General features: G+C 39.5%; 1 protein-coding gene across 14 annotated transcripts in view; it reads left to right on the plus strand.

The window, feature by feature from the left end:
- TLE4 (TLE family member 4, transcriptional corepressor) overlaps positions 1-26360 on the plus strand; it is a 155025-nt gene that overhangs the window by 38015 nt on the left and 90650 nt on the right. For 4 of the 14 annotated variants that reach the window (XM_061425592.1, XM_061425593.1, XM_061425594.1 and 1 more), the window contains exons 5-6: positions 1668-1730; positions 16313-16387. The exons of 1 other annotated variant lie outside the window; for it this stretch is intronic. In XM_061425592.1, coding sequence (XP_061281576.1) covers positions 1668-1730; positions 16313-16387 — 138 coding nt within the window. Of the gene's footprint in view, positions 1-1667; positions 1731-4564; positions 4626-16312; positions 16388-26360 lie in introns of those variants that run through there. 9 more of the 14 variants (XM_061425600.1, XM_061425599.1, XM_061425601.1 and 6 more) reach the window with 3 other exon arrangements.

Consider the following 26360-nt stretch of genomic DNA (forward strand, 5'->3'; position numbering starts at 1 on the left):
AGGAATGCAGGCTGGAATGGAAAGCTGAGGTCTGAAACTTCATGGTGAATTTGTGTTTTCTCTTGGCTGGCAAAGTTTTTAAGGTGCAAGTATTTAAAAGATCGCATAGCCACAAAGTCAAAAGGGTTGCTGAGGAAAGAAGGAAACCTAGATTGCACAAGTAGAGTGTCGCTGTCATTCTGGTTATGACTTAGCAAGAAAAGGAGAATTTTTGTCCTCTTATAAAATGAGGAACTGACTGTGGATGGAATTTATGTTAAGAATGTCTCAGGTATAGTGATTGCTTTTTGTTTTCTGTCTCCCATCAGTTCTTGCCTCTCCTTTTCCCTACTCTGTCATTTAAAAATAAGCTATTTTGATAGATGTTAACTGAACTTAACTGCAGTCATCTTTTCACAGTTTATGTAAGTCAAATCATTATGCTGTACACCTTAACCTTATAGAGTGTTGTATGTCAATTATATCTCAATAAAACTGGAAAAAATTTTTGTATGTATGTGTATAAAAACCCTGTGTCTACATGACTCTGCTACCCCGTGGACTGTAGCCTACCAGGCTTCTCCGTCCATGGGAGTCTCCAGGCAAGAATACTGGAGTGGGTTACCATTTCCTTCTCCAGGGGATCTTCCTGACCCAGGGATCAAACCCGGGTCTCCTGCATTGGAGGCAGACGCTTTAACCTCTGAGCCACCAGGGAAGCCCAACTATATAAGGAGCCATCTGCTAATATAAATTAAGGTGAAAATCAGTGAAGCTTTTTATAGAAAATGTATTGGTATTTCTTTTTTATTTTTAACTTACTGTAGCATGCTAATATAAATTAAGGTGAAAATCAGTGAAGCTTTTTATAGAAAATGTATTGGTATTTCTTTTTTATTTTTAACTTACTGTAGCATGCTATTTGTCTAAAATTTGAACACTTAAAAAATTAATAGAGAATAAACTATTATCTGACATTATTGGGACTTTTACAGCTCTATAGTACGGTGGTAATTAATGTTCCTGAGGTTAGTCTCCATATATAAACAATTGCTTTTTTGCACACTGAAAACCCTGATGGGGCACATTTGGAAGTTTTAATGATTGAGGAAAACATGGCATTTCCCAGCAGTATATAACTAAGGATCTGAATTAATTAGGTCATGTAGGTGGGTTGGGTGCTGTTCATTTGGAAGGTTGGAGACTTGATTATGAAATCCCAGTGCTGATGTTTATTTAAAGCAAAGGCCACAAATGTAGAAGTCCAGTGAGTTAACTGAGAAAAGTTGGGGTGTAGGAAAGGATGTATCTTTACCATCTAAACTCAAAGACAAGGTTTTATAAAGAACCACATAGAGTGAATAAGGGTCCTGTTAAACGCTTTTGAAAACAGATTTCCAGTCATGAAAATTAAATTCCTTTTTATGTTGTCCTGCTGCTTGAAGATTGACTTTTTAAGATGAATGCTGGTTAATAAGTTGTGGTATTAACGTGGCACTGTTGTCACTGCCTCCTTCTAATGGGCTTGCTGATGATAGTTTGCCTCTTCCTTAGGAAATACTCCTGCCAGAATATAAAGTGTGTTTTAATATCAGCCTGCTAATATTTCGGGAATTTGTAACCAGCTGACTGTTCTCTTTATTGCTTTCCTTTCCTTTTTTTTTTCTTTCTTTTTTTTTTTTTTGCAGGCAGAGATTGTCAAGAGGCTGAACGCTATCTGTGCACAAGTCATTCCTTTCCTGTCCCAAGAGGTAAGGCAGGTGGTTTCAAGCATTGGGCTGGAAGGTACCATTTTAGTGATTTTGCAGATAAAACTTGACTCTTTGGCCTTGTCTGTCTCTTGGTATTTGCATTGCGTATTTCTAAGATACAATGTTCGCACTCCAACTTCTACACCTTACTAACATCCATTGGAATATGGTTGTTTTTATATAATGGAGTATTTTCTAATGTGCTAAGCAAAATTCAGTTATTAAAATACTTTGCTGTCATTGGACTATGTAGTGTTGCTCAGAATTTTGATTTCGTCATAACGGCATCTAATAGGGCAGATTGAAAAATTGCCCAGAGGACAGCAGCTGGTTCTACACTTTTGTCACTGAGCATTAAGAGTTGGCAGAAGCTATATCAAACATAAAGGCTTTTCATAGTAAACAGGCTAATGTAACTTTTGGCCAGCAGCTTTTCAAAAGTTACTTCTTATTACCTGGTGAAATCTTTATATAATGGGTGCATTTGGGAAAAGACACAAAGGATGGACTCTGGACTCAATTCTCAGTACCACGGCCTTCACGCCTGGCCACGCCCCAGCGTGCAGCTCACTTTGCTTGCTTCTGCTCCTCCTGGTGGACATGTGCATGCTGCCCACAGGTGTGCACAGGGTGGGATGAGAAGGTGCATTTTGATTGCATTGTGCTTCCTGGTGGCTCCCCCCTCCACTGCTTGCTTGCTTGCTTTTAGTAGTTACAAAGTTTGGGTGCACGGCTGGAGAGGGAATTTTTGCTTCTGGACTACTGAATTCTTCATTTGCTCAGATCAGATCAGCTGTGAGAAGGAAGAAGCTAATAAATGGAGTAGCTGTATGCCTTGCAGCCACAGTGCTTGCCGTGGGCTGGAAGGCACCAAGGCACTTTTATACTCCTACCCTTTGGTTGTGTCACGTTGCTTTTCTGGAGGGCAGTTCACTTGCCTGCCTGCCAGTGGGCATGTGCTGAGGTTAGCATGCAGCCAGTGTTTGAACATGCATGTGTGTTAGAGGTATGTGGATCCCTGTCTGACTTCTTATTTGGTCATTATTGGGTTAGATCTCAATAGCCATGATGACCTTTCAGTGGGAATATATCCTTTAGGGGCTCTCGTATTCACAAACTGTGGACTTAAATTAACATCCTGAATTCAAATGCTCTTGTGGATCACAAACAACAAAGGATGTATTGTCTTTCTCATCCTTTAGCTGTAACCACAAAACCACCACCCACTGTATCCCCATTTACCTATTGCTACTCAGGATTTGCTTGTTGACCAGATTACATGGAGTGGTGAAAGCACTAAAGGGGTCCATTTGCATTTCTTTAGGAAGCCTGGCTGCCCCTTGCCTGATCAGACCAGCGTGTGTCTCTTTAAGCAGCTCTGCTTTATGGAGATGGCCAGTGGGAAGAAATGTGTATCCGATTGTGCTACGGACTGGCTGAGGTGGTGTTCCCCAAGGCAGAAGGAGAAAGTCTGAATTTTTCTTGGGGTGGTGTTAGATTTTAGACTTCCTCAGGCATAGACTCCTACGCATAATTACCAGTACAGCTTATTCCCGTGGCATTTTTTGCGGGATCTGTGGGGTTATGTTCAGATGTGGGAGGAGATCTTAGGGTGTTGGTGGAGCTAGCTCATTTGCCAGTAGGTCGTTTTCCCACGTGAGTTATGTTGTTTGTGTGAGCAGGCCCGGTAGGAACAGAATGTGTAATGGTAGTGGTGCTGAGCAAGACCGGACTGGAATTAATTGGCTCAGGAAGTCGTCCCTGTAGAGGAAAGCCGTAGGGAGATACTGGCAACTCCTTTTCTGCTTTAAGCTGGGAGGATGGGCGTCATAATCTCACTGCTATTTATTTCCCTAATACTTTTGACATTTCTTGGTTGAAATCCTTGACATGTGTCATGAATGACCTGTGTTACGGTTTTCTAAGTCCTGATTCTGTGTATGTCTTCTCTTCTGCTTGCTTTGGATCTAATTGACTCTTCCTTTCTTAGTGTCCTAAGGTGTGTGTATAGCCTTTAATGTGTGGGCCTCTGACATGTTTGTTCCTGTCCATTCTAGGCCTCTGTGATGTTTTGTGTCTGAACACTGCCCACCTTGTTTCCTCTTCTGGGCATTCTGTGAGCGTCACACTCCTCGCTTCTATCCTGAGGCCAGATGGACTGTAATCTGGAGGGTGGGGAGGAGACAGGTTATTAGAGGAAGATGAATTCTATTTCCTGTCTCTTCAGAGGCATGGAAAATCACTCTTGCATGGCTGCAAGCGTCACTTGGTGCTGGGACTGAAGGCTTTTAATCTGATCTCTTAACACCAGCTCTCTGTGTGACAGTCTTGCTGCCAGGGTGGCAGCTGTGGCGTTAGAATTCATTGTGAAATATTTTTATTTAAAAAGCAAATGAAACTAAAAGTAAATAAAAAGTGGTTTTATTTCTAAAAGTATTTAGAAAAAAAAAGACTAGTCCTGAAGACTGTAGTGTGTAAGCTACAGGACAGTGATTGGAGGCATTTTTTGGAGTTTCCCAGGAGCAGGAGGTAAATTTACAGACGTCTAAATAAGTCTATTTTTAATTTAGTTCCCATATGCTGATTAATGTACCTACTTAATATCGCTTGTGTCTGGTGTATTGCATTTTCTAAAATTTAAAAAATGTATATATAGTACTGGATGACAACTATTGGATAAATTTAGTTTTACCTACAAGACTTGAGGGGGAAATAAGTTGTATAATTATAGCTCAAAGATTTGGAGTATGTCTATGTATGTAACATCAGAGAAAAGTATTTTCTTATTAGGTTTCACTAATAAAAAATTATAGCCCATCTCTATTTCAGTGATGTGCTTACCACACTCTCAGCTACTTCCAGAGTCCCAGAGATATTGTCAACTGTTTACATGAAGTGAGTAATCATCTCTTACAACTCTTAAAAATTTCACAGGATCCTTAAATCAGGATTTCAAGAAACCTATGAGTGAGTCCTCATCTACCTGAAGCTGCTCTTTTCTCCCACTTTGTTTTGGCGTTAGGGGATGGGTAAGACTTCTTTATATCCTGTGGCCCTCAGATTTCAAAGGCAAATCTCAAAGTAGTAAATGGGAAGTCCTCTGTCTCACTTCAAGTCTCGTTTGCTGAGGAGGAACTATAATCAGCTTCCTGTTGGCAGTTCCATAAGCAGGAGATGGGCTCACGTCTGAGCCCAGTGCTGGGCTCCCTGTTACAAATTGCGTGGCTTACTATAACCTAGTTAAGTGGGATGACCTTTAGCAAGTGATTTGCCTCTTTAAGCCTCAGTTTCCTCATCAATAGGATGACGTTAATAATAGCATGTAGCACATATGATTGCTGTGAGGATTACCTGGGATTGTCTGTGTGCAATTTGGCACATAATAATAAGCAGCTATTGAGGCTGACTGGCAATAGTAGCTGAGCAACAGCCGAGGAGCTCTGAGTTCCCTTCTAAGAGGACCTGGAGCCAGGCCTCCTCCCCTTTTACTCACTGCTCTTTGGAAGAACGAGTATTGCTTGTCTTCCTCTGATGTCCTTACAGAAGAAAAAAGTATAAATTAAAACAATAGCCTGTGAACTGTGAACTAGCTGAAAATTCAGTGAGGCATATTGGGTAGGGCTCAGGGGTGATTTTCTTGTAGCTCCCCAAAATAGTTTTCCCATTTAGTAAACACCTGTCTCTCCCCAACCAGCAAAGATCCAAAAGGGTGACAGCTCTTCAAGGCGTTCAACCTGTAGAGCTCACCTCAGGAGATGCAGTGGTTTTGGTTGGGGTCTGTGTTCTACCCACAGAACTATTAAAAAAAAAAAATTTCTCAACCCTATTGGGAGACTGGCTGTTTTAAATACCTGGCGGCTTAGCTGGAGTTAATTTTGTTTTTCCAAGTAGTTTCTGTGGATGAACTCTCTTTTTTCATCAGCGATTTCAGGATATAGCTTGAAGACCCTTAGACCTTAGGAGCCCTCAGCAAAATTGAAGAATGCCTAAAAGTCCATACTTATGGCCTTGTCTCCAGTGTCCCCTTGCCCCCTTTCCAGGGACATACATTTAGGGAGATTCTAATGCAGATTGAAAACTATGTGCCACTTGTTACGCCCTGGCAGCAGGGCACAGTGTTTTTGCTAATTTGGCATTTGCACCAACTCTGGCTCTTACTGGCTTTATACTGGGAGAGTTCATCTCTGTGAGTTGTAATATTCCCATACATGATGAGAGGAACCCCTTTTGCAGTGTGTATTGTATGTATTAAAATGTAAAGCACTGGGGATAGTAAATGCCAGTAGTTGTCGTTGTTTCAACATTTCTTGGCAAATGAATTTTATTCCAGCTTATTTTGGGTCCCAAGGCATTTGGAGAGGAGGGACTTGGTAAAAACTGGGAGGAGTTGAAGGTAATGCTTCCAAAAGGACTGGCTGGCGGTCTTCCTGTGAGGTGAGCTAGGCCTGCAGCTCCAGGGGCTGTTTGCAGCCAGTGGGTGGTTAGCTCCACACAGACCATCTTCCAGAACTGAGGGAATACCATCTTTCAGAACGGAGGGAATATTTTTGGGAAACCAGTAAGTATTCTCTTATCCTATTAGATTAAGCATTAAGTAAATATTGGGCACTAGCTAAGGATCTTACTTAGACGACATTTGTGCTTTTTGGACTTTCCCCCCCTTGAATTATAAAATGGAATAGTTTATTTTTGAGAGTATGTTTCATGGTGACTGACAGGTGTTCTTAAGACATTTGAGAACTTCAAACCCCTAATAGACTATAGGTCAGTAGATGGTAATGTATTATGTGATAGTTGAAAGTCGTCTTTCCCCAGAGTAATGTTTGTATTTTTCAGAAACTTGTTGCTTCCCTAATAAGGAGCAGAGTTCGTTGAAAGAATTAGGTTATTCATGAAGGAGTGTACTAAGAGCCCAAGGTCAGGCAGACTTGGGACCAGATCCTGGCTTAGCCACTTGCTTCTTTTATCATGTTGAACAGAATACTTTTATTTATTTATTTTTTTTGGATTGAAGTTTTCTTATCTGAAAAATGGGACACCTGTACTGCAGGGTTGCTATATGAGGACTTCAGTCGCTCAGTCGTGTCCGACTTTTTGCGACCCCGTGAACCGCAGCACGCCAGGCCTCCCTGTCCATCACCAACTCCCGGAGTCCACCCAAACCCATGTCCATTAGTCGGTGATGCCATCCAACCATCTCATCCTCTGTAATCCCCTTCTCCTCCTGCTCTCAATCTTTCCCAGCATCAGGGTCTTTTCAAATGGGTCAGCTCTTCGCATCAGGTGGCCAAAGTATTGGAGTTTCAGCTTCAACATCAGTCCTTCCAATGAACACTCAGGACTGATCTCCTTTAGGATGGACTGGTTGGATCTCTTTGCAGTCCAAGGGACTCTCGAGTCTTCTCCAACACCACAGTTCAAAAGCATCAATTCTTCAGTGCTCAGCTTTCTTCACAGTCCAACTCTCACATCCATACATGACCACTGGAAAAACCATAGCCTTGACTAGATGGAGCTTTGTGGACTAGTGATCATGTAAAAGACCTAGCTGGGCATCAGGCTGCTGTTAAAGAGACTAAAGGAATAGTGATTTGGGCAAGTTTGTTTTCCTCTCAAATAACAGTTTGCATAGAAGCACCTGTAGCTAATTTGGTGACTCCACAATATTGTGAAGTCAACTTCCTTCTCTGTTGATATTCATCATGCTTGCACTACCATGTCCTCCCCCAGCCAGCAGGAAGGATGAGACAGGACATGTGCTTTCTCTTTCTTAAGGACATGATGTGAATGCTGCTCCCATTTGTGCTCACTTTGCAGTGGCCAGTGCCTAGTTATGTGCCCATAGCTAGTTGCAAGGGAGACTTGGAAGTGCAGTCCTAGCTGAGTATGCCCACCTAAAACTTAACAGAAGAGAAAGGATTTCAGGAGACAGCTAGCAATTGTTTCTAGATACAGTGCTATGCATAAAATAGTGAGCATTATTATTATTGCCAGTGTTGATTTGAAGGGAAGTCATATTGAACCAATGGTATGTGTTTGTTACAAACTTTAGCTCTGACTATATAATCAGCACAACCCATATTTTAGCAATCACAGAAAAGATAAAATAATGCATAGTTCTTGTTATAGAAATCTCCTCCAGGGTCTAAACTGTAGGGAAAAGAGTCACCCATCAAGTATTGTTTATCATTCATACATCCACAGAGGGTGGAAAGGAACCTGACTTAAACAGTGGTGGGCCCTGTGGGCTGTCTAGATCTAGATGCACAGCCTGTGTTTATGCCCATACTTTGTAAAAAGCACAGAGACTTTTGAAGACACCTCTTAATTGAAGACTGGGTTATAGGAATCACTCATAGGCCTGCCATGTTTTATAGTAGCCTTGCTAGAAGGAAAATGCTGCTTGTTGTTAAGGAAATAGCTTCTGATAAGTGGAACATTTGTGAACCCTTACATTATATCTATCTCAGACATACCCCTCGTCTATCTCAGACATACTCTTGTGCATACATCTTGTCCTTGAGCTGGAAAAAATGGAATCACAATTTTTTGACAGTTTCCTTCCCCTCCAAATCATGGAAAATAAATTGGATAAGTCATTCTTGGTTTTGTGGCATTTTAAGACATCTCAGGAAAAAGTAGCTCAGGTTGATTGTTTTGCAGCACCAATTTGATCCATTTTAGTGTCTTGGACTTCAAGCCATTTGTATCCACAGCCTGAAGTAACCTGAAAGGTATGTTTGTACCTAACTGGACACAGTGAAAGAACAGGAAGTGGTTCCTTAGGACCAGTGGCTTCCTAATTCCCATTTATTAAACCATGGTCATTGTTAGATTTGGAGAAATTACATTATTCATCTTTAACCTTGTTTTCAACAGGTTGTTACAACTTGTTTCTAGGGCCTTGGGTGCCAAGGAGATAAATATTACCCTCCTCCTTTAGACTTCTGCAATTCCTTTGCTGAGGTTTTTTATTTCTTGAGTTCTTTAAGCAGAAAGCAGGCTTCTTGGAGGCTGTGGAGGAGCCCAGATTGGAGTGAGCAGCTCTTTTTGCCTTGCATCCGTGATTATTAACTTGGAAGAAAAAAAAGAATTCAAATCATTGTTTTGAACACATTTTAACAAAAAAGCTCTCTGATCATTAGAATTTTTAGAAGTAAAAATTTTAAGCCATTTTACTTTTATTCTTATATTTATCTAAAGAAAAGGGAACATTCCAACTTGAATGCTTTGAGGGCAAATTTAATTTTAACTTAAAACTTTTTATTTCCTTGTTAGCTTTTCTAATGAGTAGTAGTACCAAGTAGTTGTGTTTTCTCTAGAATTCTATAGGTTTATTTAGGTGGTCTACCTTGCATTTAAATAGTAGAAAAATAATACACAATTATATAGTAATTACAATTGTATAATACTGATACCATAAGTTCCAGTAGGCTAAGATAGCCAGTCAAATCAAATGACACATGAATTTCTGTTTCGTATTTCTACTTTCCATAAATTCGGTCTTTTTAATTTGATGAAAAACAAAACCTTTCACTATGTTATGAGGTACAGTTGTATGTGTAGTGCTGTTTTTTTTTTTTTTTAATTTTTTTTGGCACCTAGCTTAACATGATACTGAATTACTCTGAACTGCATTTTGCATGTATAGAATAATTGGAAAATAGAAGTTGAAAACTGTGATCAGTCACTTTCATATTGTGCCTTAGGGAGGAAATGAACAAAATGCAGTGGTTACATGGACTGGTGGCAGTGTTCTCGCCTCATAATGGCACCAGGTTAACTTGTCTTATTCCTTGTTAACTTTGTAAGGAATCAATGGCTTGTGGATAACATGGTTTGATGTAGGAGAGCTTGGCTGAAATCACCAGGGATCCCCTGATAAGTATGCAGTGACACCTGTAAGACCATCTTCCGAGATCATTCATTAAGTGCCAGCAGCCTTCACCGGACATGTCTGCTTCGCATTCATGCCATTTTATCAGTGTTGGTAATGTGTTGTGATGTGCTGTCATGTCTAAGGAATGTCCTAAAATGACTAACGCACCTGGATCGGGGCTTTCGAGGATTTGGACCAGTTTTCTACTTTTTACATTGGCCAGCCTTTCATTTAAAACATTATTTCTTACAACACTGAATGAGGCATCAGAGCATAATTCTGTCCCATGTTCCATGGTTGACTAATTGGCTTGTTCTGCATGGTCGTATATTTTGATTGACAGTTGGATACTTGGTGAGATCCTTATGGTAGCATCATAACCTGCTTCCCCTTAGGAAATGAAAGATGGTTCTCAAGAGGGAGAACTTTTTTTCTGTAGGCTTTTTTGCCTTGCATTGTGAATATAAACAAGAAAAAGAAAAATAATTCAAATCATTATTTTGAACACACTTAATCAAATGTGGGCCTCTTTCCAAAGGCAGCAATGCCAATTCTTATCAGTATGTGTCCAAGAAAATTGGTACATATTTGAGAACCTGACTCATTTCTTTGACTTTTTGTTAGATAGCAGTTGGATTATTACTGGACCTAAGCTTTAAGGTACCTTAGGTTAGAGCTGCATTGTAGCCATAGCCATAAGTGGCTATCTAGATTTAAATTAAGGTTAAATATGAGTGGCTTTGTGGCTCAAATAGTAAGGAATCTGTCTACAATGTGAGAGACCCAGGTTTGATCCCTGGGTCAGGAAGTTCCCCTGGAGAAGAGAATGGCAGTCCGCTCCAGTATTCTTGCCTGGAGAATCCCTTGGACAGAGAAGCTTGGAGGGCTATAGTCCCCGGGGTCGCCGAGAGTGCACATGACTTGAGTGACTAATGCTTTCACTTTGACTTTTCAAAGTTAAATATTGTTAAAAACTCAGTTTCTCAGTCACAGTAGTCACGTTTCGGGTGCACTATCCACCCATATTTGGCTAGGCACTACAGCACAGATTAGAACATTTCCAACATCGCGGAGTTTTGTGTTGGAAAGCTCTGGACCTGTAGAGCTTATTGGACATATCAATAAAGAACGCCTTGCCTGCATGTGAGTTCTTGAGAATGATGAAGACAAGGCCACGTGGTCAGTACGAGAAAGACACAGGCGACATTTCCAAAGTGTGTCCTGAGAGCCAAAGTTCCACAGCCAAGATTATTTGGAAAGGCCTGTGTACGTATTTGCCCTCTTGTGAGATTTGAAACTGAGCAAATGAGCAGTTTGCCTGGTGTTAGTTGAATTAAATCTTGTGAGTTTTAAAATTTTGTGTAAGTAATACCTAATTTCTTAGGGGACTTACATTTCTTGGAATAATATTTAGGAAAGACTGACTAGAAGGATTTTGGTTAAATTTAAAGCTTATTTGTGCTAGTAAACTGCTGAAGAAGGCTCAGTGGGCTTTAGTCTGACTTAATAGACATGGAGTGACACTTCTACTGGGGTTTGATCTGCTCAGGATCCACTTGAATCTGGATGGGCATGTTGGGTACAATCAGAGGAGTATCTAGAAGGATGGGTCTCTGAGAGACAGTGACTTTGAGATGTTTAACCTGGAATGAAGAAAATTGAAAACATGCATCATGCCATTTTCAAATCTTTGAGGTGCACTACTGTGGAAGAGAAATTAGAGGCAAATTGGGTGGGAAGAAGTTACAGGGAGATCGATTTCTACTCAATAATAGAGCCCATTGCCCCAAAGTGGATAAAGCTTGTGCATGAGGTTGTGAGTTCAGGCCCCAGTATCTTTCCCTTTAGAATATTGCATTAGCTCTCTTCCTCTAATCTGGTTCACCCCCCTGCCATCCACCTTCTTCACTATTACCGGATCCATCTGACTAAAATGCAGAACTGATAGCACTCCGCAGCTTAAAATTTTTAAATAAGAAGTATCGTCCCAGGGTAAAGTCCAGCTTCTTTGCCTGTCATGCAAAGCTTTTCACTGTTTGGCTCCTCCTGCCTCGCAGAGTTCACTCCCCTCTAGTATGTGGTTCTGTGGAGTATGCCTGCACCATACTCAGATGACATGTGAATGCCTACCTCTGTTGACCTGTGAATACCTCTTCCACTTGAAAGAGTTTTCCATGTGTGTCTTTGCTGTGCCCAGGAAGGGCCTCAGCATCCTACCTTGCCATATCTTTCCAACTTTGTCCCCTCCTCCACCGTCCTGCAGCCACACATTCTTTCTGTTTCTTGATAGACATGTTTCTTTATACTTGGGGACCTTATCCAAGCTGTTCCCTCTGCCTCCGCTTCGTTTCTCCTTCCTTTTTACTCACAGAACTCCTGACCGTTCTCCTAGTCTCAGTTCTTAGGACCACTTCCTTAAAGAATCTTTCTACAGCTCTAAGGTTTGATTAGCTGTTTTTCTGATAAGCAATTGTGTAGCATCCTGTCATCTTTGTGGAAACTATCCTGCAATTGTAATTACAAAACCTCTTGAGTATTCACTGTCTTATTCATTAATCTTGGTTCCTACCACAGTGCTTGACACACAGTAGGTGCTTAATAAATAATTGAATGAATGAATAAGAAAACAAAGCCTTTCCTTGTTGCCTCAGGAACTGTGCTAACCATTCCTGCTAATAATCTTCCCTTGTCGTTTAAATCCTTGTATTATGAGATGCTCTGTGTGAATTGTGTGTGTGTGGGAGGGACACGACGTGTGTGTGTGTGTGTGCTCAGTCATGTCCAACTCTTTGCGACCCCGTGGACTCTAGCCCTCCAGGCTTCTCTGTCCATGGGATTTTCCAGGTCAGAATACTGGAGTGGGTTGCCATTTCCTACTCCAGGGGATCTTCCTGACCCAGGGCTTGGACCTGCGTCTCCTGTATCTCTTGCATTGGCAGGCAGATTCTTTACCACTGTGCCACCTATGGAAGATATATGTGTGTGTGGGGGGAGTGGCATTATCTCTTTCTCACTTTTGCATCTCCACATATCTGGAGAAGAAACCTAGTTCCCTGTACATATTTGTCCTTACTACCCCTATCAAAAAGAGTGATATTAAAAAAAAAATTCTTAAGTTGTGATGTAGTTTTTTAAAGTTTTTTAGATTTAAAAAAGTTTTATTGCCATGTCCCAAAGTATTGCCATGGCAGGTATTGTGAAACGTATGTTCAACATATAAGGAATCTATATTCTCGTGGTTTGTAAATGCCTAATTTTCAGTAGGCTTTATTGGACTTATCATAAGCTTATATTGTTTTAGTCTCTTTCTTGTAGGAAAAAATGTTTTCAGTACTTTAACTGATTAAATGCAAAAGGTAATTTTATGATGATAGAAGTTAAGTAGGCAAGTGATTTAATGTATAGAGTTTCATTTTACTAGTCCTTTTTTACAACCATGCATGTATTCCCTAAATCACAGTATTTTATTGAGATGTAATTTACACATCATAAAATCATTTTAGGTGTGCAATTCAGTAATTTTTAGTAAATCTTCAGAGTTGTGCAGCCATAATCAGAATCGAGGTATTTTTGTTTGTTTGTGTTCTTTTGGATTTTTTTAGAAAATGATAAATCGCAGTATTTTAAAGAAGAAATATCTGAGTTCCCCCCCCCCCCCACCTTTTTTTTCTTCTTCCAAATCCCAGTTTTGGAGGCTCCTCTCTCAGAGACCTGTGGCTATTAATGCATTCCTAGTGGCTCCTTACTTGGTGATACTGATAGAAAGTTCAGACTGAGTATCTGAGTGAGCAGCTTGAGCAGTGAGACTGGTCACAGGACTCTTGCTCCTCCAGATTTACTGGGGCTAGAGTGGCTGTCACCACTTGCGGTGAGGCCACAGAGGAGATCGGCAGGAAGTGGGAGAGGAAATGAGATGTGGGTGGAGTGGGAGGAGAGGAGCAGATGGGGAAGGAGAAGAGAAGAGGAAGAGAGGGCAGACATAATGGGAGAGCGATCACAGTTGTAAGAAGATGTGAAAACTTGCTGTATCTTCTGAGCCAGAGAGCTTAATATGTTAAAATTTGAAAATGGAAAAACAGTGCCTCTTTGGGTGCACTTGTGAGAGTATTTTGGGTTTTCTTCCTTCAGTGTTCATTCTTTTATGATCATTTGCCCTTCCTGCTGCTTCTTCAGGGTGTGATACAGTGTTAATGTGTGGCTGAGGTGAGCAGTGTCGGAGTGTTTCTGGTGCTTTCAGAACTCACAAGGGAGGGTGCATTCTTTGTCTTAGGGAGCCCCTGTTGAAAAAGTCCTTAAGTGCCATATGATTCACAGTTGTAAGCAGAAATAGGGAAGTAAAATCCTGAACTACAGGTAAAGTTCAGTTGTGGTATTATCCCATGGCCATTGCCATGATAGAAAAGGAAGGAGCTGAATCATGACTTCCATTGTCATTTTAGCTCTTTAGCAAGAGTTTCTATAAAAGCATCTGATGTCAGTGTTACGGTTCACTGGTGTGTTTCTGGTTTTCTCAGTAAATGTACCTGATTTTAATGCCAAGTCAGAAAGATATCCCCACTGCCTAAGGCATCTCTGCTCATCTTGGCAGTTGGAATCCAGTTTATGAAGCAAGAGTTGAGCAATCTTCATGGTAGAAAGGCCCTAACAAGATGTATTTTCTGCATCTCTCTCTCATGGAACTGTTCTTTGAATACTTAATGTGAAGGAGATGATATTTCAGTATATGGAGGTGTTTAAGTAATGTACAGAAATGGCACAGGGTAAGAGCTTTTAAAAACTTGAGTTTAACGAATGGGTGCATGAATGGAATGAGATATGTGTGTTGGATAAGTGTACATGTATTCCTTTGGCTTTCAGTTTCTTGGAAGTTTTGAGCAGCCATTGTTGAGTGTTGGAAAGTAAAAGGTAGAAAATGCCATAAAAATTTTTGTCCATAAGTTCACTTTGAGTATTAGCTAATTCCCAGGATCTTCTGCAGGGTTTTTGTTTGTTTGGTTTTTCTACTTTCCAAGTGCTGCTAGTTTTCACTATGCTGACAACCAGATTTGTCCTAAATCTAAATATGAGCTCTGTGCTTGGCACATGGAAGCTGTTCAGTAAACATATATGATATGGTCAGGTAGTCTTCAGAGGAGAATGACTATGATTGGCCGTTTTTATCACCTATGCCTCTCTGTTCCCTCTAGTGTTTTCATGAATCTTTAGGATTTTTACTTTCAGAGAAAGAGGAAAGTGAATTATTTCACTTTGGCAAATATTTTAAAGATAGATGGAAATATCTATCAAGATTTGGGGAATTGCTTCTGAAGCTCTTATTTGGAAATAAACTCTTGTAATTAAAAGAATCAAGGTATAATGCACTGATCTATTATTTGACAACTTGCTTTGCTTTATTCATGGGCATAAAATAAAGATTAGGAAATCAAGAGTGAAGACACCACATGTAGATAAACTAAAGCAGTTTCCTTTCGCACGTCACCTCCCCCACTACCACCCTACTCAGCTGGGAGATGGAAATAGTGGTCACCAAGTTTATCCCAGTAACGGTGTGTTTGGGTACTTTGGAATGTAGTATTAGGTAGGTTACATAGAACTGATGGCCTTGCTCTTTCTGTGCATTAAGTAGTATGATAGCTGAGCTTCATATGCACTTCAGATCAGTAGAGAAATTAGTACATTTCTCAACTGGAATCAACCAAAAGAAGACTCTTCCCAGCCACACAGAGGAGTACCTGTTTCATAGCACAGTCTTTGGCTCTTCATTTACTAAACCGAGTTGAAAAATATTCACGAAAGACCTATTTTAGACTGAATTGAGTATGTACTAGAGTGTTCAAGTGTATTTAGTTGGGAATAATATTTACATTTTGGGGTACTTGTGTAAGTACTTGTGTATGTCCAGGTATGAGTGCCTCCAGGCAGAGACTTCTACGCCATTTAACTATTCTTATATTAGAAAAATTACTAAAATCAGATATTGCTTTTTCTCTTTAGAGTTGAATCGTGGTCAGAGGGATTTTCCTATACTCTCCATCCTAAGTTTTCAAAAGAAAAATAACTTTAGGATTTTAGTTTTCCTATTGCATTTAAAAGAAATACCTGAAGTCCTTAAACTTTACTGTTGGCAAGAGTTGTACATTTTTAATATCTTTTAAATATGCAGCCCTTCCTGGCAGAAGTAAAAATACGAGCACTTTTTCACGTTTACAGAAGAAACAAACATTGAAGTCTGTGTGTCCTTCTAGTGTCTTCTCTAGCAAATACCAGGTGGAAACTTAAAAATAAGTGCTTATAGGAAATATTTTCAAAACATATTTTTTGTTGGTGGCAGAGAGTAAGGGGATACAGAGAAAGCAGGTGGGATGGGTTGTTTTGTTTTGTTACTATATCGGAAGATGTTGGGTCACAGTGTACTACTGACTCGAAAGTACAACTTAACTGCTTCTATCAGTTGTAAGCGAGCATCCTTCATGGGGGCGCAGGGATGATCCCTGCGATTGGACGTCCAGTTACTCCTTAGCTTTGTAGAAACAGAGGTACCCTAGACAGTTAGTCTTCCACCACTCGGGGCTTTTATTTGAATATGGAGACCCCCTGAATCCTGTTTTGCATGTAATTAAAGTTAGAGGACATGTTAGGAAAAGCTGTTCTTGACTGACCAGAAAACAAATAATTGTATTCTGTTTCTGATCTTCATTTATAGCACCAGCAACAAGTGGTGCAGGCTGTGGAACGGGCCAAGCAGGTGACCATGGCAGAACTGAACGCCATCATTGGGGTACGTGGCCTTTCCATTTTAGCTCTGATCATCTTAGTGTTTGTCACTGGCTCTCTCTCGCTCTCTCTTTAAATTTTGTTCAATTGAAGAGGCAAAAGGCAGTAGAGGATCACACAGTGAAATGGAGCACTTTGCCTTCAATCTCACAAAGTTTGATGGCTACCTCAGAAACTCTGGACACATTCTCACCAATTCCAATTGACATGTTCCTGAAAATTCTTCCCCTAGGGAGACTGAGTAGTTCTTTTTCATAGTATTTCTTTCCTTCGCAATCAGCCTCTGTCACTAGCCTATTGCCAGTCAAAAGACACAGATTGCCCTAATGTTAAAATGACCTGATTTCTTTTATCTTTCCTCAAATATAGATTGTCTTAATATCATGTTTAGTGAAATAAAATATACATTTTCACATCTCTCTGCTATTCTTCCTCCCCTTTGATGAGTGGTTCTTAGACTAGTGTCCATTTGTAGTAAAAATGATACATGACTATATAGCTTTTTGCAAAATCAGCGGCCCGTTTGGAAAATCCCTCATAGTACCAGTAACATTGCTTAGAAATCCTGCTGGAATTCATGGGTTAGAGCAGTTACTCCAATTCCACTTACATTTTTGTTCTCCTCAGTTAAGGTAACCAGTAATAAAAAAGGTGCTAAAACTTAGAAAGGCAAGAAATCCTAGCTGAAAAAAGCACAATATTCACATCTCTGTTTATGCAGCTGTTAGAAGTGATTCTGTAGGTTGTTTTAATGAAGACATGTCAACTGTACTTTCCTCTTTCTGCCCCCTGCCCCCGCCCCAATACTTTCTCGTGTATAGATTATACACAAAAGTCTTTTCTCTTTTTTTGCCCTCAGTGTATCAAACACACTTTGAAATGCTAATTATTCCATTTACTTTCATTAAAATTCAAATTGCTGAGTGAAGATGCGGATAAGGGTCGCCTGATAATCAATCTGAAGTGAAGATATTGCTTCAATTATGCCTCTGTCTTTTAACAAGGAAATCAGAACTCTGGGATGGCTGCCGATGGTGGTGGAACTATAGTCTGATTGCAACTTGTTTTTTAATGGGCTATTTTGAGCTCTATTTTGTGTCCCTCTGACCACAAGAAAATACTGGTAATAGATTAGAAGGCATAGTAAATGGAGAAGAGTAACCTTTATTTCCTTGGAAGTGCCCCTTGGAAAGAAGAGGATGAATCACAACAAGCCATGTAGAGACTCCTTTCTTGTACATTTTCTGTGTCCCGGGGGTAGGGGAGAGATGAGAGATGAATACATTTCACAATTAGTTTTTATTTCCAGAAATTCCAGAGAACGGCAGTGTAATAATTTTCTTTTTAAACACTGAGAGAGCTTAAATTTTCACATTAGCGTGTATGTTCATACCAGCTGTGTTTGCTTGAAGCACTTGTTGTGTTCCTGTTGGGATATACTTCGGTTACCAAATCTCTCAAGGTCACTCGGCATAGAACCTACTTTTCCCACCTGCTATCCTGTCTCCTGTTGAAGGAGAGAATGTGTGGGTGAGGACCCATAGGAGAGCCTCCTGGGTCATTTCTGGTGTGGTGTTTATTTTTATATGAACTTCTGAAATACAGGTAGCTGGCCTATCTCATGTCTGGTGGACAGCCTTTTCTGAAATGTTTTTTTGTTTCTTTTTGAGTCTTATTAGTTACTGTCTGTACAGTGGCGAGATTAATCTAAATCAAAAGTGCATTGTTTTGTGTTGGATGTTGCTTAAAGATATGAGGGAAGATATAAAAGCAGAACAAGTTCCCTTTCTTTTGTCACATCAGATATATTTTTAACACTGTTTTATTATGTCTATTTCATTTTTACATACTTTGTTTTGAATGGGATGGCAGATTGCCTTTTCTCAGGCAGAAGATGATTTATTAGACTGTAGCTGAGTAACTGACAGACATATTGTGCATATATGGGTTTAATTATTAAAGCTAATTTAATTTGGTGACCTAAAAACTTATTTGAAGAACTAATTCAGTAGAGCTGCATGCTGTCAAAGCAGTGTGTGCTGTAGTCTGTGGATTTGGTGGCAATTCCAAATTATTTGTATCTGAGCTGAAAATGGAATCAAAATCACGTAATCTGACTATTCTGAAAAACAGATTGCAGAAATAGAAAAACAAAACCAGCAGTTTTGGGAAATCACAAACCAAGTGCAAAGGGAAGAGCCCCATCACAACCAGCTCACCTGATGCATTTCTGTGGCTGCTGTTCTTTTTCTTTGTTTCAGCACTTCTTAATTGCCTTGTGTCCAGTACCTTTCAGAGTTACAACGTTGTGTACCTTTAAATGCACCTGCTGTTCTGTGCCCCATTAGGCATGGCTGTGTTGTGAGGTGGTGATATTTTGACCTGCTGCCAAAAGTGATGAGGGGTCAGTTTTAGATTTTTGTGACTTAATTTTTTAGGTAGTCAACAGTGATTTTCTGCACCAAGGGAAATTTCCCTCCTGAGAGGCAAAGACCCATCTAAGCCCCTGCAGACCTTCATTTATTTGCCACTGCATGCGTATCTGTTTTATATGTAGGCACACCATCCAGACAAGCGCAAATGTTCCCCAATTTAATGAAATCTGATGAAGCACCTTTTTAACTCTGCAATATTATTCTACCTTCGTTGGTAAATGAGCCAAACCAGTGATCCATGCAGTTTAAATGCAAAAAGCTGAAGTGAGCCTGAAACCTGGAGAGGCGGCTTGTTCTCTTGACAATAAGCTAGTTGTGTTTAATGGAATGAAACACAGTTATAATGATTTCTTTCACAGGTCATGTTCAGTTTAAAACTGTTGATAGATTGAAATAAGTTAAATATCATTTGTCTTTTATTTATAAGGAAAAAAACCCAGGGAAAGGCCTGTGTTGCTTTCCATAGTTAATATTTCCTGTTTTGCTTTGAATTGTTCGTTTTTTCACATTTCCTCGAAGCTTTCCCAGAGCTCCTCCAAACGGGCTGTGGGAATGTTCTGTATCGAGTTAAATCATGTCATGTGTCCTGCTAGCCACTGTGTTTTTAAATTAGAATCTCTATAAGATCACACTGTTGGAACAACACACAAACTGTAGTTTTAAATCAGTAATACGATCTAATTAGAAATGATGTTTTCATTTCCTGTATTATTAAATTGAGTCATCTGACTATCTTAAAATATTTTTTAAATCCATTACACTATATAATCAGCACATGCTGTGTGAATAATAAAGGAGGCTAAGTTGGAGCCTCATAAGAATTTCACCAAAGAAACTACCATTAAGAAAAAAAGTTTTGTCAGTATGGACATTGGAAAAGAAAATGTTTGGCCTGTAAAAATAGGAAATGGGGTTCCTCTGGATTCCTTCCTCCACTTTCTTAACCTCTTTGAGGAAAGAAATGATGTAAATATGCATTTTTTTAAAAAAGCACACCCCCTTAAAAAATCCTTAAGAACAGGTATGCCATGGGTGTTGTAGGAAAATGCAGTTTAGCACAAGAAATGCTGAACCTCAATTTTTAGCAGTGACATTTTAATGATAGGAAGTCTGCAAAATTATTTGCCATCAATTGTGAAGGCAATAACAAGCCTTGGTGGTTTTTCACACTCTCTGTGTTAAGTGCTTTCAGAATGACAGCGTAAACTGTGTTAGAGAACTCCAAGGAAGTAAAACTGATTAAAATGTTCATGCTTGAATGGTGCTGATGGAATAGTTCATTTGGACTTTCTCTACCTCCTGCAGCTCAAGCTGAAATATTAAAATTCAGTGGATTTAAATCTCTCTCCTCTCAGCTTAGGAAAAAAACATTACATTTTAATAGGTTTTAAACCCATAATTCATTGGTTTGGAGCAGCACTATTAAATCTATTTAAATATTACTTGTATTACTAAGGAAATGATTTAAATGACTCTGCCTTTACCATCCTATGTATTTGAGTTAGTTAAAAAAAAAAATAAAGACAATACCCTTGGGGTTTTTTTCCCCCTTCATCTTAGCATTTTGTTTTATTGTCCTTGTCATATGATTGGCTCTTAAATTACACACACACACCCACCCCTATATGCATTTCAGATTGGCATTATGGCACGACATCTTTCAGTATGACAATTTTAAAATGGTATGTCCTTCTTTTTCCATTATACATTTAAAAACAGCCATTTTAAGTTTCAGAGACATTTAGATCCACCATTATGATAGTTTCCCTTGTTGTTTTTATAAACTAATTAGCCATTAGGCAAAAACCGCCCTGATAGATAGGAATATGTGTATATATTAAAAATGTGTATATGTGTTTTCCCCTCCTTTACATCACAGTCTCCAATAGCACAAAATTTGAGAAGTTTGAAGTATCTGAGAGCTGTACTTTTTCTCTTCTGTGTTTGCTAATAAAGGGCTTTCCAGGGGTATTGTTAAACTTGCAGCGGTTATGCTGTTAACCCTTTGGGCGCAGGTATCTCTGCAATGCGGAAGCGTTGTTATCCTTCCTGGGCCCACCTTACCCTCATACTCTCCTTATCTACCTTTCTCTCGTCATTCCCATTACAGGTTTTTTTCTGTGGCTTGGCAACACCTCTCCTCAGCTGCCTGGGAGGCTCTTGTGTTTCTCGAGTCCTTACTGTGGGGAATCCACTTTTCACTTCTGCCTGTGAGTGTGAAGGAGTTTCTTCCCACTATGGGATCATCCCAGACTCAGTGGAGTGCTTCCCTCCTCTCCATTAGTTGGGTGATTTTGAAGTGCATTTTGCATATATTCCTTCACTGAGGGTTCCAGCTGGATGGAGCTCAGTTGGCCTGAAGTAGTGATTGACTACCTTGTTTTAAGGTTCCCTCTTTCCCTGATCACTTTCCCCAGAGCCACTCCTGTTCTGAAATCACTTCTCCAGATGCAGCCATGTCTTTCCTGGGGGATCTGAGAAGCTCAGTATTTGACCTCATAGGTCTCAACCTCTTTAAGGGGGCTTTCTGGTATAGGCAGGCAATTGAACTCAAGTGCCACAGTCATGGTTTGTTTTCTGATGTGAGTTCTATGCATGAAACTTTTTTTTAACATCTCAGCTTTTACCTTATTTTTTAAATGACTACTTTTCAATGAACTGACAATAACTGAAAGCTACTTTTCAATGAGCTTCCCTTTCTTGTTATTCTCCTATCTGGTTACTGTTGGGTATTTTCCAAATGTACATAATATGGAATAAACTTAAAAACAAGCTACAAAATAGATTTGTGTTTTATCAGAGATTGTTATTCTAGCTTTGTCATTACTCGACAGTGTACCTGGAGCTTAAAGTCTTTACAAAAGTGCTGGCCATTGGCTACCTGATGGACACAGATTGATGGGATTAAGGTTGGGGGGAGGGGGTTGGTCTTCTGCAGTTGTAGGGCTTTGCTTACCTGCTTTCACAAAGCATGATAAACATGATTGTATCTGAGTCAAAAAAAGCAGTTTTAACGTTATTCTACACATTTCTCCCTCTTATATTGGTATGTCTGCTTTCACTTTTTTTTTTTAAACTTGTTCATTTATTGTGGATCCAGGGGATTGTGTTACTGATTGATGTAGCTATAATCTAATCTTTGTGCTATAATTTGATGAGGCTCTAAGAGGCAGTAATTTCCTTTCTTAACAAAGACTCTCATATATTTAAGTAATTTTAAAACTGTCTCTACTTCAGAACTCTCTAAAAAACCTAGATAAGGAACAAAATTTCTGATTTGTGTTTATGATATGCACTCTGTTGATTTCTGTTACAAAGCTTCTCTGGAAGAAATTTCTAGAAGTTTGTCAGTTTTGTTTTTATTTGTTGCTAACCTGACATGCTACTATTCTGCTCTTGTTGCAAGAGAAGCCCTTCACTCCCTCCTTTCCCCTAATAAATGCATTTCCGTAGCTCCAGGTAGAGTTAGGCAAACAGTGTTAGAGGAGCTGCAGAGTGTGTCTGGGTGGGTACATGTGACTTAGCTTAAAGCACGTGGGCTTTGGCTTCCACTAGAAGAAGGTGGAGTGACCTGTCTGCCTTTCATTTACACCAGTGCACAGCAGGTTGAGCCTGTGTTGGGGTCCAGAGGACTAGGTGGAACTGTTACACAGAAAAGATTTCACTCAAGGCAACTTGAAGCTTGCACATTGTTATTCCTTTTTGTATTGGTTGAGAAGTGAAAGTGTTAGTTGCTTGGTCATGTCCAGCTCTTTGCTGTCCCAGGGACTATGGCCTGGCGGGCTTCTCTGTCCATGGAATTCTCCAGGCAAGAATACTGGAGTGGGTGGCCATTCCCTTCTCCAGGGTATCTTCCCAACCCAGGGATTGAACCAGGGTCTCCTTCACTGCAGAAGAATCTTTACTGTCTGAACCGAGAGTGAAGCCTCTCTCCACCCTGGGTCTCCTCCTCCCCTTACCAAGTTTTGCTTCTGCTTTTCTAGTTCTCTTACTGACTTCTTCCCAGTAATGTTTCTACAAACAGCATCACCAGCTAATTCCCATGTAGTCAGACCTTTTCCCTCATAGACCCAGCCTGCCTTGTGTCTTCAGAGCTGGGAGAGAGAAGACAGGCTCCCCACCAAACAGGCAATTAGAGGATAGATGCCTTAGACTAAGTTTTAAGGATGGTTGGTGTGTGTCCTCCTCAAAGCTCTCTAGGATATCAATCTACTTAAAAATACATTTGTGATCTTACTTCTAAGGACTTTTATGAAAAGATGGAAACCTTTTATAGACTAGTAAGAATAATTTCGGAGAAGGCAATGGCACCCCACTCCAGTACTCTTGCCTGGAAAATCCCATGGATGGAGGAGCCTGGTAGGCTGCAGTCTGTGGGATCGCTAAGAGTCAGACATGACTGAGTGACTTCACTTTCACTTTCCACTTTCATGCATTGGAGAAGGAAATAGCAACCCACTCTAGTGTTCTTGCCTGGAGAATCCCAGGGACAGGGGAGCCTGGTGGACTGCCTTCTCTGGGGTCGCACGGAGTCGGACACGACTGAAGCGACTTAGCAGCAGCAGCAGCAAGAATAATTTAATCATTACATCAAGTTGTGCATTCATTGCAGCCTATCAAAGAGGCACATTTCATTTTTACTTTGAGTATTTTAAATGTTTTATGAAACATGTTCTGAAAAGATCCTCAGATTACATTTAAATCATCTTACTAACATTTTGGTATTTGTAAACTTTTTGGTTTCACATTTTACCACATGTAAATCAATTTTTATTAGCACATTTTAATTTCGATAAAATGTTAATGTCCAAGGACAGCAAAATAGAGAAACAAGTAATAGAAAACATGGTAAAAACTAGGCTGCATTTATTTATAAATTTGTATTTTTTTTTAAATATTTGAAATACAGAGCATTATTTACTCATTATTATGTATACTTTAAAATATTTATCAAGGTACAATTTACATAAAGTAGAATTTACCCTTTAAAGGTTATAGTTTTATGCATTTTGACAATCCAGTACAGTCATGTGACGACCACCACTATCAAGATACAGAATATTTCTCTCCTGCCTTGCTCTGCCATCCCAAATCCCCTTGTTTTTTGTGGTCAGTCCTTTTCCCTACCCTGCTTCTGGCAACTGCCCATGATGGCTTTTTCCCTCCCAAAATGATCCTTTTTGATACTGTCATATAAATGAAATTATGCACTATGTAGCCTTTTGAGTTTTCATTTTCACTTAGCAAAATACATTGGAGATTTGTCTGTGTGGTTTCCTATATTGGCAGTTAGTTCGTTTGTATAGCTGAATAATATTCCATTGTATGAATATACCACTTTGTTTTAGCCACTCGTCCCTTGAAAGGGACAGTTGGCTTATCTCCAGGGTTTGGTGATTGTGGATGGAGTGCTAATAAATTAACATACAGAGTTTTGTAAATTTTGTTGTTTTCCCCAGAAGTTGTCGTGGTTAATATATGTTTAAAGTAACTGACATGGTCTTGTTCTTGTAACTTGACACAGTTTCCCCAAATGACCATTCTGTTTTTCTCTCACTAATATGTACGAAAGAACCTTTGCTCCACATTCTTTAGCACTTGGTATAGCTTTGGGGCATTTTTAGACATTTCCGATAGGTATATAGTAGTACTTGTGTTTTTGTGCATTTCCCTAATAGCTAAAGATGTTGAGTGTCTTGTGCTTATTTGCCATCTCTATATCTTCTTTGATAAGTATCTGTTCACATCTTTGTCTGTTTTTCTTCAGTCTGTTTTTTTAATCATTAATGAGATTTTTAAAAATTATTCAACATAAGTACTTTATGTATTTTTCAAACATTTTCTCCCAATCTGTAGTCATCCTTTAATTTTTTTTATGTCTGTTGAAGAGCAGGAGTTTTTAACATTGTCTAATTTATGACTTTTTTTTTAATGAGTCTTAACTTTTGATGTTGTTTCTCAGTACCTTTTGCCTCACCCAAGGCCACAAACATTTTTCTCTTATATTTTCTTGTAAAAGTTTTACTTTTAGAACCATGATCCAGTTTTAGTTAAATTTTGTTTATGGTGTAAGATACGGGGATTTGGGTTGAGTTTCTTTTCTTTTTCTTTTCCCTAGATGAATATTTAATTCAATTGTTCCCACACCATTTTTCGAAAATCTATTGACTGTATCGTGTGGGTGCATTTTCTGGACTCTTATTTTGTTCTATTAGACTGGGTGTCTTTTTTGGGGTTTCTTTTGCCAGTCATGACACACTGTCTTGATTTCTGTAGATATGATGATTGATAATTCCCTAGTCCATTTTGTGTTTTTTTGTCTTCTTTTTTTCTTGATTGCCTTCTTTCCCAGTACCTCTCAGAACTCTAGTCCTTAACTGTCAGTATCCAAGAGACTGGCTGATGGATGAATGCGAAGAATCTAAGCTCAATAGCACAACTTTACCTCATTTTAAAGATGGTGTCTGTTTTGCTTCTAGACTTTTCTCTCTAATATGCCTGCTTCGGCCATCTCCCCCTGTCCCCAGGGGGAGGACAGGTCTGTGCTGTACTTGCGCTGGTCTCCTACAACTTCCTCTTGATCGGGTTTCTTGTTTGTGCATCTGTCTTTGTCTTCTTCCTCCTGCACACAGCAGCCAGAGTGGTCTTTTTCTAAAATATTAATTGGATCTTATTGCTCCCCTGGTTATAGTTTGTCTCTGATGGCTGTTTATTTTGGTTAGAGTGAAGTCTGAATTTCTTACCATGGCCTGCAAGTCTCTGTGTGAGCTGGCTTTTCACCCACCTCTTCTATTTCACATACTCTTCACTCTCTTCATGTGACTTCTTTCAGCCCCTTTGGTCTCTTTCTTCCATCCCTGGCCACCCCAGGCATCTTCCTTACTGAGTGATCGTGCATCAGCTCTTCTACCTTCTTCCATGTCTTGACATGGTCTTCCTCATGCTCCTCTTTAAAATCTCAGCTTAAATGTTACCTCCTGAGAAAGGACTTCCCTAGCTGGCAAACTTTAGTAGCTCTTTCACACCCAATTCATTCTCTGTAAAGTAGCCTGTTTTTATTTTCCTCAAAACTTTTACCATTTATTTGTTCATGTGTATTTGTGAATTTCCCTTCACTGGCAGGTGGGATCTTGTTCCCTTTTATAGTCATGGTGCCTAGAACAATATGGAGCTCATTGTTTTCAATAAATATTTGTATGATACTCATAATTGTTCAGTAAACATGCAATAATTTGTTTATTTAATAACTGTTTAGTAAATATTTGTTAAATAAGCAAATATTCTATTTTGACCTAGCATTTTGGGTTTTTGCCCCATAATATTGAGCCAAGATTGAGAAGAAGGGAGTATGGACTCATTAGAAATACATAATCCTGTGTGTCACTTGTAGGGAATCTTAGGCATTTAAGAGTATTTTCATCCTATAGATGAAAACTATAGAATTCAGGGCTGGAGATAGTAGCCACAAAAGTACTGTCCAGTTTTCTAACATTGTACGGTTTGTAAGCCTGTTGGTTTTGATGACTGTGACATTTTTATTTT

This window comes from Bos javanicus, chromosome 8 (assembly GCF_032452875.1).
Source record: "Bos javanicus breed banteng chromosome 8, ARS-OSU_banteng_1.0, whole genome shotgun sequence".
NCBI classification, from domain to species: Eukaryota; Metazoa; Chordata; class Mammalia; order Artiodactyla; family Bovidae; genus Bos; species Bos javanicus.